Raw genomic sequence first — 21458 nt, 5'->3', positions numbered from 1 at the left:
GCGTAAGGCCCGGCAATTCGGATTTGGAAAAGCGGAAGCCTAACATAATATTTTTCCTGAATTTAATACTTATTAAACTTGAAAAAGAAATTCAATTTGATTTTTTAAATGAACGATTTCACCGATTTACACGCGTTTTCCCTTGACCAAATTTTGACCGTATCACCCTTTAGTCCAGTTCTATTTTATCTGCAAATTAATTTTATCTTTAAGTTTTACATTCAGTGCATTCCAGAAAAACATCTGGAGTTATCATCTTTTGGAAGAAACTTAAAGAATATCTTCTTCAATCGAAAATTTTAAAATCGCTAGAAGGTGCTCAAAAACGCTTAACTGAACTAGGTTGTTATGGTAATGCTAAGATAAGCCCGGATAGTTGACAAAAAATTAAAAAAAAAGTTCGGTCCGGCCCAGATTTTGTAGAAAAAAAAAGACTGGATTCTGCACAGATTTATACACTTTATTTAAAAAATTGAATAAAAAAACTTAAATGAAGTTATTATATTTTATATTTTATCGTCTAAAACGGTTATTTTCTGAGCAAGTTTCTAAATAATCATGAACAGTTTTTCGGAAGCCTTAACACGTTCGTCGCCATGGCACTCATATTCGGGTGACGGGTGTATTTCCTGGGAGGCCCCGTCACATCAAAAAGCATGTGACGCCCTCTCACTCAAGTTAGCCGCTCAATTTAGCCACACGTTACAAATAGTGGAGTTCTCCCTGGTTGTTTTCTTGCTCCGAGATTTTGGCGTGGCGGAGCGTGGCGACGAACGTATTAAATATATTTTAAAGTGTTTTCTTTTGGATTTTTATTGAATAATTCCGTGATATAGACCGAATTTGTCCGGATATTGCCTGGTTTTTGGGTTAAAAATTTTGAAATCAGATGCAAAGATTCTGGCAACCTTAAATGCTTAGAACTAAACAAGTTATTTAATCTTTACACTGGAAAACAGTCAGTAAAACTTCATAAAAGTGAATTTGGGTAATCTTTGGGACGTACATGCCCGGAAGGCAATTATAGATTGCAATAAAATTATGACAATCGGTTAAAAATTTGATACGCTCCCAATTCCTAGTATTTAGATAGATAGGTTTCTATGAATCTTTACTTAGAATTGTAAAACTCGTTTAGAAACTCAATTCAAAATTCTTCCAAACAGATTGGTCAAGGTAGGGCGAATGTAATTTCTCGGCAAGTGTCTCGGTAAACCGGAATAACAGTTTGATCGAAATAAATGAACAGTTTATATTTGATTTTGCTGCGATTTTCCTGAGAAACTCTCAATTCTAGCTCACTGTTTCAATTTATGTGTGCCAACTAGTGACAATCAGCAATGGACAGACACACTCGTTAGGCGACTTGACAAAATCGATTCTTTACTACTGGCAATAAATCAACTTCTCTACTTTGTCGGCAACCATGCATCGTATCGTAAGTGTGATTCGTTGGAGGTCGGACAGCGCCTCACCTACTCGGAATCCTATTTAATAACCGTTCATCAAATTCATTGCTAGTAGCATTGAAATTTTTTTAAAAGAGCCTAATTGTAGATGAAAACTGTTAAAAGATTTGTATCAATAACCAAATAAAACAATTTTAAATGCTAAAATTCGTCGAATTCCTATACTTCAAGTGCTTCTCAAAACGTCGAATTATTGGATCATATTTTATCTGTATTTAATCTCTACATGATCAAGAGATCGTAATCTCTGCATAATCTAGTTTAAAACGTAACGTGCCTGATCCTTCAATGGCGTAAAAGCGAGGATGATTATATAGGTAGGTGGGCTAAACTGAGTGTGTCAAGGTTCAACTCCATTCGGAAACAATCTCCCTGACAACACTGAGACAGTGAAACTTTGCTATTCGACAGTTATCCGCCAACCGGCTTGAGGGATTTACTAAATCGGAACCAGAAAAAAAGACTCATTCACGAGGCACCCTCAAGATACCTGAGGGCAAACCTCGGCTCGGGACTTGGCAAGAAACACTTTGACTTTGGTGGTGGCGCCCGGTTTTAGTTAGTTGAGCAGAGTACGCCTACACAATTCGACTCATATGTTTGCTGTGTACGTGTACCTGCAAGCGTTCACAGATCCAAGAGTAAAATAAATGACACGACCGGTTGTAGCGAAGGGCATGAATGAAACTAACACACTTGGTGAATAAATTAGAGCCGAAACGCTTCCAGCCGTCATGGGTTCGCAGCATCGATTAGAACCTCTAATATGACTTTGAAATATGGTACTTTAGAATGAAAATTGCTCCCAGCAATCTAAGGGCTCGAACATTCAATTAAATCGGTGTAACATTCGATTACCTAAGTCATACGAGAGTAATTTTAAAGTTATTGGATATTGCAATTAACTAGGGTGTCTCTCCTTTCTTAACTTGAGGAAATTCTTATTTTTGGGAATACATATTTATACGTTTTTTGCTGTTTCAGTTTCTAACATTTATTTTTACTAATTTAGCTGCTCAATCGCTTCTTTCCTACATTTCCTGCTTATACCGCATCAGAATGGTCACTCAAGTATCAAATTACTAGAGATGTACCGAATATTCGGTCGGCCGAATATTCGGCGCCGAATACCGCCAAAAAACCGTTGAGCCGAATAGTTGAGCAAAGTATTCGGCCGAATAGGCCGAATAGGCCGAATATCTACTACAGACTTGTAAAATTTTTGAAATGATTTTGGATAATTTATAAAATATTCAAAAGTAATGCTGTATTTGCGATACATCTACGGTGTATCCGCATATCTTTCACTGCAGATCGTAAATCAAATAAAAAACTCATTTTTTCAACTTGTAGATTTTGTGTTCAATAACGATTTTTCAAAAATTTTAGAACAAATATAAATTTTTCACTTTTTTAATATTTTTTTTTTTCACAAATCGTCCTGAATGTCTGACCGTGTGAATACGTGTGGTTGATAGTATGGTATGCTTAAGGTAATTGTCCTTTTTTTCAACAACTATTTTGAAGATATCTTGCTCAAATTCGACCTTCATCTCATATCAAAGAAGCCAATTCAAATTGCACCTGTTCCGACATGTTTTGTCCCAGATTTCACAGGAATTTAATCTCTTTGGGGATAAACGCTCTAGAAGCGACTAGTCATCTGATATCTTTTCAGTCATTGGTGACATTTGAAAAATCAGAACCACCCCTACTTAAAAAATATCTTGTAATACATCATCCAATAACATCATCTGGTTGAAAATAATCGACTAAAATCATGAGGGACATTAATTTGGAGGAAACAGAAAGCATTGAAATAATCGCTAATTTTGTTTTTTTCATTAAAAACTCAATAGAATATTCGACCGAATATTCGGCCGAATATTCGGCCGAATATTCGTTTGGCCGAATAGTTGAAAAGGTCATTATTCGGTATTCGGCCGTTCGCCGAATACCACTATTCGGTACATCTCTACAAATTACTTATTGAAAAAAAAACTTGCCCGGCTTGGGAATCGAATCCCGACCCTCGTGGTGAGAATCGAACACGCTACCACAAAACCACACCTAGATGTTGTTCTAACTGAAACTAGATCCCGAAGCGGTGATATGATTTTGTAGCATACCTGCAGGCGCACCCGCCCTGCCAGACAGTCAGCCATCTAGGAAGAAAGCACCTCAATGCACTTTTTGCAACTTAGTAAATCCCGTTTTGAGAACTTTTGTGCCCTTTATGTGGCTTAAGTCGCTTACAACGGACATATAAATCACTTTTGCAACTTTCAAGTTCATCAATGAGTACATAAATTTCACTCATAGGAATTGGGCAAAATAAGTCACATACAACGTACATATTTACCAATTTTGCAACTTTCAAGTTCATCAATGAGTACATAAAGTTCACTCAAGGGAATTGGGCAGTTGATTCTCTTTGTCAGCCAATATTTAACTTTCAAAGCCTTCATTCAATTAAATATGTGACTTTTGGTTGCTTGGATAGAAACCACTTTGAAAACCACTGGTTTAAAGCACCACTGCAATAAAGCATGCGATAAATAAAGAAAATTTTTAGATTATTTCCGTGGTTTTTGTCAGTTTACGATCAGATCAAGGATGGCTTTTTGAAACAAATTTATAACATAATAAATCAGTTCACTCACTTTTTCAACTTTTCCTCTAATCAATGCAAAGAATTTCGTTCAACAGATGTTTTTGTTTTTCCCAATCCATTTTTCTCCTCTTCCGAAATCTTCTCTCGAGAAAGGATTCAAGGTGGCGCATAAATCCAGGGAAAAAATAGCTTGAAGAAATTCTAAATTGAGTACTGTGAAAAATTGTAATTCATTTTCTTCAAGCACCAATTTTTAAATACCTTCTAAATACCTGATCTGATATTCGGTTTTTATCCGGAATGATGATGAAATGGCGATCTATTTCGTGTAGAGTCAAATCAACCATCAAACGTTTAGTGTTCTACTACTAGTGGAACTTTCTTAACTTGCTCATTGGCTAGTTAGCACTTAGTAGACTAATTAGCGGTTAATGGATTAGCGTTTTTCTATCAGGCACTGATTTTGAAAAATGTGAATTATTTTTAACGAAAACACTTGATTATACTTAAAAATTGTAAAATTCAAGATTCTCCTGAATAGAGCAAACTGACACAACTTCCGTGACAAGAAAACCTATTTTAACGTCTTCAAGATTTGAAGAGACTTCATCACAAGTTAAATCTGGATAGAGTCTTCTATATTCCTTTAAGAATATGGAAATGGGAAATTTAGGTATTTTATTATCAAAATTTAAAACCGATGTTCAGTCCAAAAACTTAGTGTTGATTTTTCTCAATTTGATTTTTTTCTTTTATTTATTAGTAAATCCACAGAGAACAGACGTACAAGCTAGCCCAAAAAACTTGTGTTAAAACTACAACGGCCTTTTTGAACCAATTGTAGTTTTTTGGTTGGGCCAGCAGTTGTCTCCAAAAACACGAAAGAGAACTGTCAAAACAAAGCTAAAAAAAAATAAAAAAGTTTCAGTATGTTTTGAACAGGTTGTATGATCTACTTAGTTTGTTTCAAGAAAATCGCTGTTGAAGTGTAGTAGCACATTCGTCATGTTACATAACGAAAAAAATTCTTGAAACTCATTCGTTATTTCCTCCAAATTTGCTAGTAATACTAAGTTTTGAACAATGGGATGCAAAAGTGATACGGTAAAGTAATTTGCTTTAAGATGCCTAGAAACAGTACTACTGAGTGAGACTGATTGTCAAGAATGTTCCTATTTGATTGGACATTAGACTGCCCCAAATTTGTATGAGAAATTTCCAGCTTGTGAAATGTTATGCGCTGCAGGCTAGAATTGATCCTAGGCCTAGTCCAAAGTCTCATGCCAAATTTGGGCTAGATCGAATCACGGGAAGGGGTCGCTCAACGAGCCTAAAGTTTGTATGGAATTTTGAGACATTTTGTTCAAGAAGAACATGAAAATCCAGTTTTTCTTGAATAACTTTGGTCCCCTTCGGCTGATTTCTTTTGAAAACGGTTTTTCTTTAAGCCTAAACTATGACAAATATTTAATCCGACTGCATTTCGATTCGACTTATGTTAAAAAGTTATTTAACTTCAAAAATGTGGTAACTGTTTTTAGGGTGGTATTCATCACTGTTAATGCTGCGTCAAAATGTTCGAAGCAGTGTCTCTCATGAATAGTGATGAATATCACCCTTAAAAAAGATAACTATTTATTGAAGCTTAATCACTTTTGTGCCTTAATTTGAATCGAAATGCAGTCTTCAGATAAAATATTTGTCATTTTTTAAGCTTTAATAAAAACTGTTTTCAAAAGAAATCGGGCGAAGGGGACCAAAGTTATTCATGAAAAACTGGATTTTCGTGTTCCTCCCGAACAAAATGGCTCAAAATCCTCAAAGAAAGTAAAATTTTGCCCAATTAAATGTAACTCTAATTGCATTTATCTAGCAATAAATTAAATCGTCATTTTACTAAGGCATTGGTTCAATTATTTGTGAGATCATTCAAGATTACGCATTTTCGAAAACTGGGGACTTAAAAGTTGATTGAAAGTTTTGAATAAATGGCAATAAATGACACTGTTTAAAGTAAAGTATTTTAAAAATGAAAACATTTGAATTTTAAAATACTTTCGTGAATTTTTTTTTGTTTTAGCTTGTACGTCTGTTTTCTGTGGTAAACCATCAATATTTTAAAGGCTGATTTTCTTATTAAAAAAAAGTTAAAATGGTTTTTTTAGGAGAAACGGTGTATTTTTACATTTTTGGGTTGAGTATTGTCATCTTATAATAATTTTACTGAAGTGACAATAAGAAGTGCTTACACATTTTTGAACTGGAACGTTTGTTGACCAATTGTAGACTCCAGATGCCTTAAGAATAAAAATATCTATCAAGATTTTGCACATCAGATATTTTCGGATATTTTAAATATTTTTGACAAAGCATGTTTCACTATTTTTCTTTTTCCATTACTTAGTCCATTATAGGAATTAAAAGTTGTTATAAATTTCAGAAAAACTATCTGAAAGCTGTCATAAAGATTCATGGCCTAATTTTTTTAGTCAGTTTTATAAGAGCTTGAAGATTATTTATAAAAAACTGTATTCTTAAAAGGATTATTTTTTATTTTCATTATCCTTATTTGACATTTTGGACAATCTTTGACAAAAACTGTATGGAGTTCAATGTATGAAAAAATCAGGTAACATATATTTAATTCGTGATTCTGAGTTTTATCTCTCATACGAAATAAACAGGAAATGTAAATAAAAATTATTACAGAAATTTATTTCCTCATATGAAACCTTACGAAACCTTAAACTTTGTGATTTCGAAGTTTTGTGATTTGCTGTACAACTTTTTTAAAACAACGATTAAAGCAATTTCAACAAATCAAGGCAAAAAAAAGTGTATAAGCCTCGAAAAAAATCAATATATTCCCTACTACACGAACAAAATATATAAAAGAATACTTACCTTAAGTGAAAATTTACGGAAAATCGATTGGACATAGTTTCAAACGCCGCACGAGCTTTCGAACAGAGATATTATTCCATTTTAACCCCTACTTTCCCTATATTTTTTCAATAATCCAGGAAAAAAAACTAATTGAGCCGCGCCGCACGTTTCGGAAAATGGAGTTATGGCTTTTGTACCCTCAATTCCCTTACATTTTTCAATTAGTTTATAAAAAAGGCAGGTTTGAACTTGAAAATTTTGAACCAGAAGAGACTTATCTAATGTGATTTTATTCCGAGAAAACAAATGAAGGCTGTCTGAGGTACCGCACGCTTCGAAAAAGGTAGTTATGACGGTTTTACCCTCAATTATTTTAAATAGTTTATAGAAAACAAGTTCGGACTTGATAAATGTAGAATCATATTAGACCTATCTTCTGAGATTTTTTCTCGAGGAATCGAATGCAGGCTGTTTGAGCCTTGCAACGCTTTGAAAAATGGAGATATCGCTAATTTTAACATCAATTCTCCTACATTTTTTCAATCAATTCAGAAAAAATCATGTTCGGACCTGTAAATTTTGAACCAAATGAGACTTATTATGTGTGTTTTTTTTTCAAGGAATTAAATGATAACTGTTTGAGCCACCGCACGCATCAGAAAAAGGAGTAAAGGCTGTTTTATTCTCAATTCCTCTACACTTTTCAAATATTTCAAATTCGGAGGTTATTAGGACTTATCTTGTAGATTTTTTCTGATGAATCGCATTAAGTTTGATTTAGCCATCGCACGCTCCGGAAAATGGAGTTTTGGCTGTTTTACCCTCAATTCCTTTAAAAAATTTCAAATAATTCAGAGAAAACATGTTGAGAATTGTAAAATTGCACTGAATTAGACCTTTCTTGTGTGGTTTTTACGAGGAATCTGTTTGAGCTACCGCACGCTTTGGAAAATGGTGTTAAGGCTATTTTACCCTGCGTTCCTCTACTTTTTTCGATTCCTCGGAAAAAAATACACATTATCGTTAAAACGTTCAAGTCTAGACATGATATTTTTCTGAATTATTTGAAAAATACAGAGGAATTTGAGGTTAAATCAGCAATGACTCTATTTTTTTTCATACGATTTTTTTTGAAAATCACACAAAATAAGTCTCAATCCGAACTATCGGAGCGTCCTATTTATCATTCAATTCCTTGAATAAAATTACACAAGAAAAGTCTTTTTTGAATACAAATTTTAAGTCCGAACATGGTTTATTTTGACTTAATTGAAAAATATAGACAATTTGAGGGTAAAATTAGTGGTATCTACATTTTTCAAAGCGCGCGGTGGCTCAAACAGCCTGCATTCGATTGCTCGAAAAAAATGACAGAAGATAGGCCTAATTTGGTTAAAAATTTCAAGTCAAATCAAGTCCGAACATGCTTTCTACGATTTATATGAAGTAATAACAGCCATAGTTCATTTTTTTTATGAGTACGATGGATAAAAAGCAATTTTACCCGGCGTTCTCCTACATTTTTCGATTCCTCGGAAAAAAAAAATTACACAAGTTTATCGTCAAAAATTTTAAGTCCAGTTATGATTTTTTCTGAATAAGTAGAAAAATGAAGAAGAATTTAGGGTTGAATCAGCAATAACTCAGGCAAAAATCACACAAAATAGGTGTCATTTGGTTCAAACTTTTCAAATCCGGACCTTTTTCCGAATTAATTGAAACTTTTAGGGAAATTGAGGGTAAAATTTGCAATGACTCCATTTTTGGAATCAAGCGGAGGCTCAAACGACCATCATTCGATTCCTCGAAAAAAAACAACCAAACGAGATATGCCGAATTTTGTTCAAAATTTAAACATATTTCTAAAGAGAATTTGAGATTTCTGTAATCAGAACAACGAACTATGAGTTAAAGTTGAAATTATATTACAAAATGAGCTACGTTACGAATCGAATAAGCCTTCACAAGCTTTAAAGCATCTTTAAATTTGATAATCCACTAGAATTAAAGGTTCTGTTGATAAATAAATCCAATTTTTAAGATAAATATGAAACTAATGAAAAAAAAAAAAACAAGAGACAAGGTAGTAATAAACTAGAATATTAACACGCAAGATTACAACAAAGAAAAATATTTAGGGATAAACCTTGACATTTGACCTCAAAAATTTTGATAGGATCGAAACATTCAGGGATTTACAGATAATATTGGTAATTCGAAATAAAAAAAAAGGAAATCACTTGCAAAAACATCTGACATTCATCTTTTTTGTCGGACACTCTTCACACTCAGCTTTATTCTCGGCAATCTTCACAAAGTCACCCTACAATACACATAAGGGTGGCAACCATATAGGTCATGCCGAATCTCGAAAACCGGCCATATACATTTTGTAGACTGGCCCAACAAACTGACCTGTGCCAAATTTCAGCTCAATCGGAATTGATTTGGGGGTGCCTCAAAGCGCTCAAAGTTTCGGTTTTCACCCTCAAAAATCACCGAAGCGGGGACCAAAAGAAATCGGAAAGTCAAAATTTTAATTTTAATGTCAAATGACTTTAAAGTTCATAAAACGTCGAAATCTAGAGTTTTTCGGAAAAAAAACTTTTTTGTCAAAAACCTACTTAAAAATTTAAAAAATTACCAAAGGAAATTTTAATTTTGATGCTAAATGACTAAGAAATGCATGAAACGTTGAGATCTGGGGTTATCTTAAGAACAAAGTTCTGGCAAAAAATCGACTTTACTGGATTTGACCGTTTCTTGGAAAACCTTCCGTTTTTCGAAAAACCCACAAAGTTCCAGAAGGTCGAATTTTTGGATTTTTTTTTTTTTTTAAACAATACCAGATTTTGACGATTTATGCATTCTTTGGTTTCCTCTTTGGAACATTTTGAAATTTTTAAGTAGATTTCTGACAACAAAGAATAACAAGAGATTTCGCTGTTTTATGCATTTTTAAGTTATTTGGCAGTAAAATTTAAACTTCAATTTTATTCGATTTCCATGGGTGATTTTTGAGGGTGAAAACCGAATCTTCGAGCACTTTGAGACACCCTCAAATCAATTCCGATTGAGCTGAAATTTTGCACAGGTCAGTTTTTTGGGAAAATCTACAAAATGTATATGGTCGGTTTTCAAAACTTGATCATGAGTTTTGTTTCCATCCATTGCCACCCTACTACACATATACCTTTTCACTTACTTCTTGATTACGTAGTCTATTGAATATTTAGTGTTGTTCGACAAAATTACCTGAAATTAACCTTTCTTACACTTTCACATTTTTTAATTTATTTTCATAGTCTTAAAATTGTGAATTTAATACATGATCTTGATATCGTTACTTATTCTCCAATAACTTTTCTGTTACAGTAGGCAGTATTAATAAAAAAATGCACCATTTGCTGAATCGATACGACCACTACAAATTGAGCAATTTCCAATATAATTACTGTGATCATAGAACTGGTAACGATCATATGCTCCACATCGGAAAACAGAAGGATCGAACAACTTGCCTCAGGACAGATTCATAGAGACTAGTAAGTATCTAAGTAATGTATACAACTGCACAGACCAAGCTGCTGAATCAATCGAATGGGTCTCATACACACTGGCCAAGTAATTATATTGCCTATAAATACAATCCCTAATTGAATAATTATGTAAATGGCAATTAAATTCTAATTAGTGTCATGTTTGGAATGATTGAAGCACGCGATATTTACGCGATGATCGGGTAAGCTAGATCACAATAAGTAAGTATGATGACCGGGTGAAATGTAAATACCGATCGATCGAAATGTATGTAATTTTTGATCGATATCGCTCGGATCGAGTCACAAGTGTCATTTAAATACGAAAACATTAGCCACTGTTATAGAATCAATCACTTACCTCCTCGAAGGGGTGCTGCTGTTGATAGCAGCCGTGCAGTTGCGCTGGGCTGAGTCTCATGAGACGCGTTAATGACGAGGTACTTCCGGTGCCTTGACTGGACCCGGTTCCTGGTGAACCGACACTGGCACTGTCCATTAGCTGCACGATCATCGGAGAGTGATCTGAAATGTAGATTGAAAATGGCCTGATTGATATACACAGTTGACTTTGCCGATGGAGATTGGAAAATGTTTCCTCTCTTATAATTACGATACAGTTGATAGCGTGTTAAATGTGTTATATCAACAGACTTCTATTTCCTCATAAAAGTGCCGGAAAAACTGTGCACCCAAACTGTCATTCTAGCTTTTTTATTTTTTTTTTACGCTGTCCTCTGGAACGTTACCGCAAAAAAAAACCTCCATAAGAAGCGAAGCGCTCATTGCGCCGAAAGTTATCCTATTTCTATTCTTAACAGTTTAACAAAAGTATTTGAGATCTTGGGATTCGAGGCAGTTCACCCGTCTGGAATGCAATTATGTAGTGACGCCAGAACAGATTGATGAAGAAACGATCAAGCATTTCAAATCCAACGATATTCACTTATTTCTCGATGCCAAAACTCGAAAAATGACAGCAGGAAGACAGTAGGAAGCTCTAAACATTTAACAGAGTGCTTTACAGATTATTAATAGAGAAAGTTAGACACTTGGGACTACCTAAATAAATGGATTACAAAGTGGTTTGCTACTTATTTGAGATACCGCCCGGCGTACCTCAAGGCAGTCATCTTGGACCGTTATTATTCATGCTGATGGTGAACGATTTGTGCGGTTAATTGACCTTACACACATAATCTATTATTCACAGGTTATCAAAAGCTCTTGTGGCAAATTACTAAAAGCGGTTATTAGTTGGTGCATTTTATAAAATATACTGGCAAGTAGCGTTCAAGAAGGAATGAAATCGCATGAAGCAGCGCACTCTGTTCCAGCTTTGACAAGCTGCTATTTCTCTCTCGGTTGAAATTTTTTCATCAATTTTTTTGCACTAGTTCAACTATCCAACTAACACTCCGCAATGATGGTGCCGGTTTGAAAATGAAGTTCATTATCGCCCAAAAGGCAATTCCATTCTTTTTTGGACAGATTTTTGTATAAAATTATAGTGTATAATGTTTTTATAACATTTTCCTTTCAAAGAATAAAAATTTCTTGCCAGAAATGTTGTAAATTGATTGAAACTTTATTCTTGTTTCTTTTGGAAGTACCTATAAAATGTTTTAACAGAGTTCGCATTCAAATACAAGAGCCAATGTCATACTCGTTTTAATTTGGTATAAACTTTGAATATCGATATATTTTGCAGGTCATTTCTGAAACTCTGTTTGTCTTATTTTGAATTCTGTGAAACTTTTTGTTTTCAGACCACTTATTAGTGAAAACTGGAACCTTGGCAAGGCTTGGCTTCCGATATCAGAAACTTTTAAGGGAGGGGTTTAAAAAAAAATTAATACGAAATTTTCATACCAAATCTTGTATTTAACTTCTCACTCCCTTGAAACTGTTATTGGATGACAATAATGCAAAGTTGCAATCACAAACACAGTTGGAATCAAACGCAGGAGAAATCATTGATAACAAGCAAAGATTATTATACATCTTTGTAACGTTACAAAATTACTATTATTATATATTCTTTCAGATTTGATTTCTCTCAAAAAATTCTTAAATTTGGCAAAAAATGAAAATGGATATATGTATCAATGACAAAACATAATTGTATAAGATAGTTGTAAACAAAATAAAAGAAACACTGTTCGGAGATGGTGGCGAGCATGGAAAAAGTCCCAACAGAGCAAAAGTCATCAGCTTAACTACATAACAATTAAATTATCAATCTTTTTAAAATAAGACATTCGAAAGGGGCACTTATTCTTTCCGTCCGTTTCGCAATGTTAAAATTGTATGTAAAGGTTATGCATGATTGGGCAAAATCAACTCATTAACTTTGATTTTATCGAAATTTTCAAGAACTAAGAGATAAATCTAACCAAAATCGCTTTAACATTTTAGGAGGCACCTTAAAATGTTTTTGATGTTCCATTTTTAAGAGTATTAGTTAAGGAAAGTTTTTCGTAGAAGAAAAAAAAGGTAGATAAGCGATAAAAGCTGCAGATACTTTCGATTAATTTTAGATTTCTCCTACTTCCGGTTACCTCTATCTAGAAAGTTTTTATTCTAGGCTTAAAATGTTCACTTAGATCATGTTTTGAAATTTTAACAGTGCAGTGTTGCCAGCAGAACTAATTATGATTTAAAAAAAAAACCTTTTTACCTTTTTTAGTAATTTTTTTAATTTTTAGGCCTTTTTGGGGGTCGCCTTAAGGTTGCCCAATCAAAGTGAAATTTAGCATAGTTTGTCATCTTAATAAAAGGTTGATGATTAAAAGCTGGGAGCAGTGAAATTTTAGCTTTTGAAACCTCCATATAACTCAATAACCACCCTTTTTTTTGCACAATAAGTAACCATCCTCTCGAAAGGGTTGAAACAATTATTGTCAATTGCTTGAATTTTTGGACTTCTGCGAGAATCTGATTTGACAGATAAAAATCTTACACTCACTGGTATCATAACATTCTTCATGTAACAATCATGTTGTAAAAGTTAAAAAGGGAGTAAAAGAAAAAAGAGTAACATCAGAGTTCAGTTACTTAAATTTTTTTCTACCAAAAAATCAACATTTACATATACACACCGTAGCCATCTTCAACAAACTGCGCTGATTGCACCTATTTAGACCCTCGACTGCTCACAGGCGTATACATAGAAATGAACACATATCGATATGGATTATATCTTTAGATGAAATTGAATAAAAATAATTGCGACTGACATGTCAATAAAAATAGTGAATGATTTCTTAATTTTTAGCTGATTTTTAGTAACTCGAATAATGCCTGAATAATGCTTAATTTTTGTTCCACTTACAGTCTGGTACCGGATTTTACAGAATGCATTTTGTTTTCTGTTCGTTTCTTTTCATATGTAGATCGGTAAATTTTCGTTATAAAACTCCTTAGTTCGCTTTTCATTATACTTTTCGTTCCAAACAACAACGAATATGCCGTTCGGAAATGTGCTTCGAAAATCAGAAGCGAGCAACGGCTGATTTGAAAAACTGACACCGTTTGTCTATGTATGCGATAGTGCGAAAATATTTCTGCGTGGAAATTATTTGCACAGGAGTCTAAATGAGTGCAATTTCCGCAATAAGAACCGAAACACTAAATTTTTTCCTGTTGTTCGAGACGTTTATTTTTTTAAACACACATTTTTATTTTGAACATACGCAGGAACTGAAAATGAGTTCAAAATATTGCCTTCAAATAATCAATACTGATGTTATGAAATCGCTTGGTACATCTTTGTACCTGAAAATGATCACATTTTCATATGTGATGAAAGAAATTAGAGAAACATGAACTATCAAAGAACGAAAGAACATAAGCCGTAAATATCATGAAAATTTCGAAAAAGATACAACGGCTCACCGACAGGACTTGAACCTGCAATCTCCGCTTCGGTACAACGGCGCGTTAGCCAATTCCACCACGGTGAACGGGATGGAACCGGCGAACACGAGCAATCGAGCTCTGCCGATCAACTGCTGGACCTTCTATCGAAACACCATGTATATCCCGCATGTGATCTTTCCCTCTATTGATCTCTCTTGTTTCTCTAACCCCACCCATCGACTCGGGATTTTAGCCGAACGAGCACATGGTCGATTGCTTCGGGTTTGCCGCAACTTACGGTCAGATGAAGAAGCAATCAGTGCCGCTCAAGGTTCCGAGCAGACCAGTTACACAGGCTAAAATCCCGAGTCGATGGGTGGGGTTAGAGAAACAAGAGAGATCAATAGAGGGAAAGATCACATGCGGGATATACACAGCGTTGCCACATTTAAATCTGTATTTTCGAGGCAAAAAATCTTTTTAATCTGTATAAAATCTCAAAAATCTGTATTAAAATCTGTATTCAAAATTTTCATTCCGGATACTAACATTGCACTACGGCGACCTTTTTTATAATGCGTGGCGTACTAATCTAGTTGCCCTCTTCATTATTGCGAACTGCGACATTTGTTCGATCTTTCAAATCAGTTTTAATCCTGTGATTTTGCTACATGCAATCCGCTTTTTGGTTTGTTTGTACAAATAATTGCGACTTCGAAACATTGCACGAAATGATATTTCCAGTACAACGAACAAAATACATATCCGCTACCGCTACATGTAAAGAATAAGGTCACACCAACTTTAAAGTGGATATGTTTTGTAAAATGCAACGATCTTTGTCCAACCGGAGTTTAACAATCAGATGGGATTTGGAAATTGTGTCAATTGTCTCTGATCAGTTTCTGTATTTAGTTGTAATCGCTGTATAATGCAAGAAAAATATTCACTGCAGCTGATGTTAGTCAACAATATTTAACTAGTTACCATTAAAAGTTACATTTCGTGTAATGCAATGTCTGATCTTGGTGTATGATTTTCTAACACAGGTTTGAAAACTCTTTTAAAACCCTTGCATTGATGCAGTTCCGAACTATAATCTGGAAGATTTTTCTCAATTGTGAGCATGACAATTGATGGCTTGAACGTTGGATCCTCAAAGGAGATTATTCTCGATTAACTCAAAGCATAATCAAAATATCATAGAATTTTTTTCATTTGCTGAAAATCTGTATAAAATCTGTATAAATTTCCAATTATCTGTAATCTGTATGAACAGATTCTTGGTTTGAAAATTTCAAAAAAATCTGTATGTTCACTGAAAAATCTGTATATGTGGTAACGCTGGATATACATGGTGTTTCGATAGAAGGTCCAGCAGTTGATCGGCAGAGCTCGATTGCTCGTGTTCGCCGGTTCCATCACGTTCACCGTGGTGGAATTGGCTAACGCGCCGTTGTACCGAAGCGGAGATTGCAGGTTCAAGTCCTGTCGGTGAGCCGTTGTATCTTTTTCGAAATTTTCATGATATTTACGGCTTATGTTCTTTCGTTCTTTGATAGTTCATGTTTCTCTAATTTCTTTCATCACATATGAAAATGCCTTCAAATAACCATTATGTCTGCGTAGAAGGCAGTTTCTGGTATCTTCAACAATAAACATTAAACCATCACAAGCAAACATCACAGAACAGTTAATCAACTAATCGAAAATGTATACTCTGATAAGAGCTGTTAAATGCTGAATTTAATTCGAAATTTATTTAACTCTATCATCAACTTAAATTCTCAGTCTTGGTAAAATTCAAAGATGAACAAATAAACGTTTTTCATTTCATCATAGTGTAACATGAGCAAAATAAATCTTTTCTTCATGACAATTGGGAAGATATTAATATTTCAGATTGGGAATCCAAAATTTAAAAATATATACAAAAGAATTCAACTTATGTTCCATGGCGTAACATATATAATAGTTCAATAGTAAAATTCAAAACCAAGAACCAAAACATCAGACTTTATCCAGATCCACAATTCAGTGTCTCAAATTCAAATTATAACTTCAAATCAAATTCAGACACGAATGCCACAGGGATGATAAAGTTTCTTTAATTTTAGAAAATAAAATCAAGATTGTAGAAACAAATTACAAATAAAATTCAAACACAAAATTGAGAATCAAAGTTACATTCAGAGCCAAAACGATAATTGCAAATTGAATAAATCTTTATCAAAAAGTTTATTTTTATTTCAGATATTCTAAACACAAATAAAGTTTTCGTATAATGTGCCAAAAATTAAATTTAATTACGATTACAATTTTCAATTAAGAAAAAGATTCTCATCAGGTCAAATATTAAAAACAGAAACTTTTCTTAAAATGTCCTTTAAATGGGACAAAAGTAGAAAACATAAATTTACATGGTGATAAGATGCACTATTAAATATCTATGTTTTAAACTTTTGTCACATTTAGAAGAACTTTTTCAGAAAAGTTTTTGTTTTTAATATTTGATCTGATGATAATCTTTCTCCTAATAGAAAATTTAATCAGTAAATCAGTAATTATGTAATTAGAAAACCAGATAAGGAATCCAAAAGGTTTAGCCAGGGCTGGAAAATATAGAAAAAATAAAAAAAGCGCTTAAACGTCAAGTCGATCTGATTAAATCACCGTTTGGTTTCGGCACGAGTTTTCATCTTAAACGATTACAACTCTTTTCAAAAAGTGCTCAGTTCTTTTCGAAAAGTAAAAAAAATGCTGCCTGACTTAGAGGTGTAGTACCTTCAAAAATGATCTCGAGTTTTCAATAGGTACTCAGAAAAATCATCATACTGAAGGAACAACAGAAGACTTGAAAATCTCAATGAATTTAATTTCTTCTAAATCTAGAAGAAGACATTAAGAAATATTAATTTTAAAAGAATCACTCATGCAAGCTTGCAATTCAACTACGAGAATGTTTTTAAGATAAACATAATTTGACAATAGACGGTCAATTGGAAAATAACATGCTGAATTCAGAATTTTTAGTTTGGCAGAGGATAATTTTAAAATAGAAGTACCTCAGAATCAGTAGTATAAGACTTTGGTTCTATCAACTGGAAAAGTTTCAGTTCGAATTTCAAAATTTAAACTGGAATTTTTTTTTAGAGGGGGTTTGAGCATCGATATGGCTTATTCATCCCGGCTTATACTGGATTAGGAATAGAAAATCAAAGGAGAAACTCAGTATTGCCGATTATTCAAATTTAAGCAACTACAGTAGTCTTTTTGTTCATGTTTTTTTTTTCTCAAATTTGATTACCGGAACGTGATTGCATACAATAATTTCGCGTTATTTTTACTTAAACTTATGATTTAAAGTAATCATTCTAGAATGCTCATTTTTATTTATTTCATTTCTAGCAAAGCTCTGAAATCTCATAATTTTGAATGATTTTCTATGTTATTTATCACTTTCTTTTAAAATTTCAATGATATCTGATTTTTAGCCGGATATTGCCCGGTGAAAATTTTGAAGTGTCTGTAAAAATTCTTTTATTTAATGTTATTAATAATGAAGCTTTCTATAATTTGCACTTTTATAAAGTTCCTCACAAATAATGTAAGTTTTAAGTTATCTTGTAATTTTACATGACGTTTGTACTGAATGAAAATGAGAAATGTTTTTTTTATTCTACATCTTCTTTCTCCAAAAACTAATAATTACTGTTGTTTATTCAAATTTCAACAAAGCTAAGAAAAAATTATTCCAGCCACAGCAGAATTCGTAAATTTTTTTAATGTGAGAAAAGTATTGATCAAGATGGAACTCCTAATGAAAGTTACTCAACAGGAGTCGTTCGTGAAGGTAGCACTTCTAAAGGATGACACTGGAAGAGAACCTCATGGTTTTTTTAAATAAGGCAATCTAGCTGATCCGGTAAACTTCGTTTTACCTTTAACAAATTTATTTATTTTATTTTCGTAGTATTCCGTCTCACGGCATAACTTAACGAACATAATTCTTAAAATTCACTCGGTTCATGGCAACCGTTCTCCTATTTCTTGGACATCCCACATTCGCCAGATCACGCTCTACTTGGTTTTACCACCTTTCACAAAATAAATCATTGTTAGTGTAACTTTATCTACATGTCCCAAACTTCCTCGTGCTCGTGAATCAATTTTTATGAAAATTGTGTTAAAATAGTTCGAATTGTGTCTTATTTTAAGTTGTTTTTGTATGTGGCTCCCCCTTCCATAAAACCATTTGAAAACCATTTCTTACCCGAACCTCGAGGAAGAATTAAATTTATTTCGCAATTTTTTTCTACAATACATTGTTAATTATCATATAATAGAAGTCCCTACTGAACCATAAATGTGGCAATCGACGTCATCTTTACAATTCAGTTTTTAATTTTTTCTGCTGTTACAGAAACAGCTTTGACGGTTGATTCATTGAAAGTACGGGTTTTACACAACTTTTTTACATTTTTTGTAGCCATGATCTTAAAAAAATTGAAAAAAAATGTTTCATATGTGCAGCATACAGTTTCTAACTTCAGCTTTCTTAGGCACTAAGTGAATTTTTTTTTCGAACACTTCATAACTGATTTACAGCCTTTTTCCTGAAGCATGTTTTTTTCATAAAAAATTTTTTGAACTTCAAATAACTTTGAAATTATTGATTATAGCAGAAAATTGTCTGAGAAGCATATTTGAGTCAAGTTATAAGCTTTTAAATTTTGTAGAAATCGGTTGAGAAACAAGAGAGTTTCAGCGAAAATTGTGTTTGCCGTCATTTGACCGCTCGCGGTATGAATAGGTATACCACATGCGTTATTCGAAAACTACAACACTAAAAAAAAATTAAAAATGCAAAAATACTTGCATTTTAAAAATAAAAATAGTCCTGTCGTTAGATTTGCGAAAAAAAAAATTATATAAGACGTAATCATCATTTAAAGTTTCAAAACCGTCATTTGACCGTCTCCGGTACGTTTAGTGTTAAAATTTCGTCAAAATTTGGTTTGGAAAAAATACAATAAGAAAACATCCATAACTTTTTTCTCAGAATTTTTATAGTTTTGTCAAATAAGTACAAAAATTGAATCACTATTTTTAAAAGTCATCTCGAAAACTAGAGCTGACAAAAAAACTTTTCGAATATTTAGATTCAGCGGCCCCGAATAATTTATAATCAATTCTGAGATTCTTTGACCCTCTGAAAGATGTGAATTTTGTTGTCTTGTGTTATCTGTGATGCATTTTTCATAAATTTTATTGGCAAATCATGCCAAACATCGATTTAATTGAGTTATTTTACTTGAAAATCAGCAATCCTTATTAAAGTCATAAGATTTTTTAAGATTGAGCCTATGAACGCCTATCCCAGAGGTGTAAATAATTTCTAGAATACAGAGTTAAAACTGTAACATTGACAAATCTGGTTAGAAATCTGGGAAATTAAGAATTTTACATAATTTTTAAACCTTGCTCATTGTCTCAATGCAATGATTTCAAACGGAACTTGAAATAAAAATCATCACCGTTTCTAAAAAAAAAATTGAGGCTTCTCGACAAAATTTAAATACATTGTCAAAAAACTTTTCGAAAATGGGCACAGAAAAAATCGTTATGTTAAGCTCTTTTACCATAGAAAGATTTTCAAAAATTTTCGTTTTTTATAAATAAAAGGGAAGCAAATGATGTTTTCTTTTTATCAAAAATAATGTTCGCTTAACATTTCAAATCAATTTAACCATTATAGATCTCTAATCAGGATTTAGTAATTATTCAATTTCGGCTGGTTTAATCAACTTATATTTAAAAAAAATGTTTATGCAAGTACATAAATTCATTTTATTTATCCTGTTCCAGTTTTGAAATTATTGAAAAGTTGCCGTTATAAAAAATTACGTATAGCTCTGCAAAATAGTTTACCTAAATGTTGTTTTTAATGCGGCCCGCCGAAAGAATTCTAATTTAAAAGTGGCCCGTTGCTTCAAAAGGCTGCTCACTCCTGGCTGCTCAGTCTTACCCGAAAACCCTTCGGATACCTAATTTCACTTTATTTCGACCGTCCATTTATACGTGATGGTGTCATAAAGAAAACGCCTGAATTTTTATGTATAAAATGTTCCTCAGACTATACTTGTGATCGTAGCTCAGCTATTACAGTTAGCTGTTGAGGTGCGTGTAGTCTAAGAACAAATTAAGCGACTTTTTTTTTTAAGTTATGCTAATGATAATTGCTTACCTGGACTCGCAGTCAAGCTCCCAATTTGCAGCGATCCATTGGAATCGAATCCTGAAGCCATCAACGGGGATCCTCCTAGGGTCACAAATCCATCTTCGATTTCTTCAAATTCACCCAATCGCTTGGAAAGCGATCCGAATCGCATTCCATTACCACTATTAGCCAGCGGACTAGTTCCGGGACCTCCAAATTCCGGGGTCCGATTGAATTTGACCCCATTATTGATCCCGAATGGCTTGGACATCGAATGCACCGGAGCCGTACTCGGTTGGCTGAAAGTGTCCACCGGAAATTGATGCTTTGCAGTCGGTATCGACAGTTTGAGCGGAGGACGTTTGGCCATCGGTGGGTGGCCGCCGTTGATGGCGTGGGTGGCGGCTGATCGCGACGGATGCTGAGACACCATTGGACCTCCCGGGGAGATGTTATCGTTTTCGCGATTAATAGACATGGTGTACCGGTTTATTTGCGCACTGTTTATTCTTAATTTTTATCACTTTGGCCCGGTTGTTTTTGTTAGCATTCCGGGATTTTCACTCATATGGTTTTTTTTCTGCGGGATTGTGTTTTCTCTATTTACTCTTTCTGCGTAGAATAAATATTTCACATGTCGCACTTGTACGTTTAGTATTTCTTCTCCAAATGATACATTTTACAAACGCAAAAAACATTTCTTTTGTGAATGTTTTCTTTTATTTTAATGATCATGGCTAAGCGCTTCATATTTATCTAACACGCAACGCGGGTTATTTTTTTCAAACACGTAATTAGTCTAGTAATCACATAGGTTTCAAAAAGTCTGGCAAATAATTTAGAAAACAAAGTGTTTGTCATATTACCTA

The 21458-nt window shown here is 33.6% G+C and overlaps 1 protein-coding gene across 1 annotated transcript in view; it reads right to left on the bottom strand.

Annotated features, from left to right (window-relative positions):
* Positions 1–21211, bottom strand: part of LOC129752480 (uncharacterized protein DDB_G0271670-like) — a 130070-nt gene extending 108859 nt beyond the window's left edge. Inside the window, exons 1-2 of the mRNA XM_055748254.1 lie at positions 20617–21211; positions 10870–11033 (exon numbers count right to left, since the gene is read on the bottom strand). Coding sequence (XP_055604229.1) covers positions 10870–11033; positions 20617–21067 — 615 coding nt within the window. The 5' untranslated portion in view covers positions 21068–21211. The remainder of the gene's footprint in view (positions 1–10869; positions 11034–20616) is intronic.
* Between the last annotated feature and the right edge of the window lie 247 nt (positions 21212–21458).

Source organism: Uranotaenia lowii, chromosome 3 (assembly GCF_029784155.1).
Source record: "Uranotaenia lowii strain MFRU-FL chromosome 3, ASM2978415v1, whole genome shotgun sequence".
NCBI lineage: Eukaryota > Metazoa > Arthropoda > Insecta > Diptera > Culicidae > Uranotaenia > Uranotaenia lowii.
This window is presented reverse-complemented; position numbering and strand designations above follow the sequence as displayed.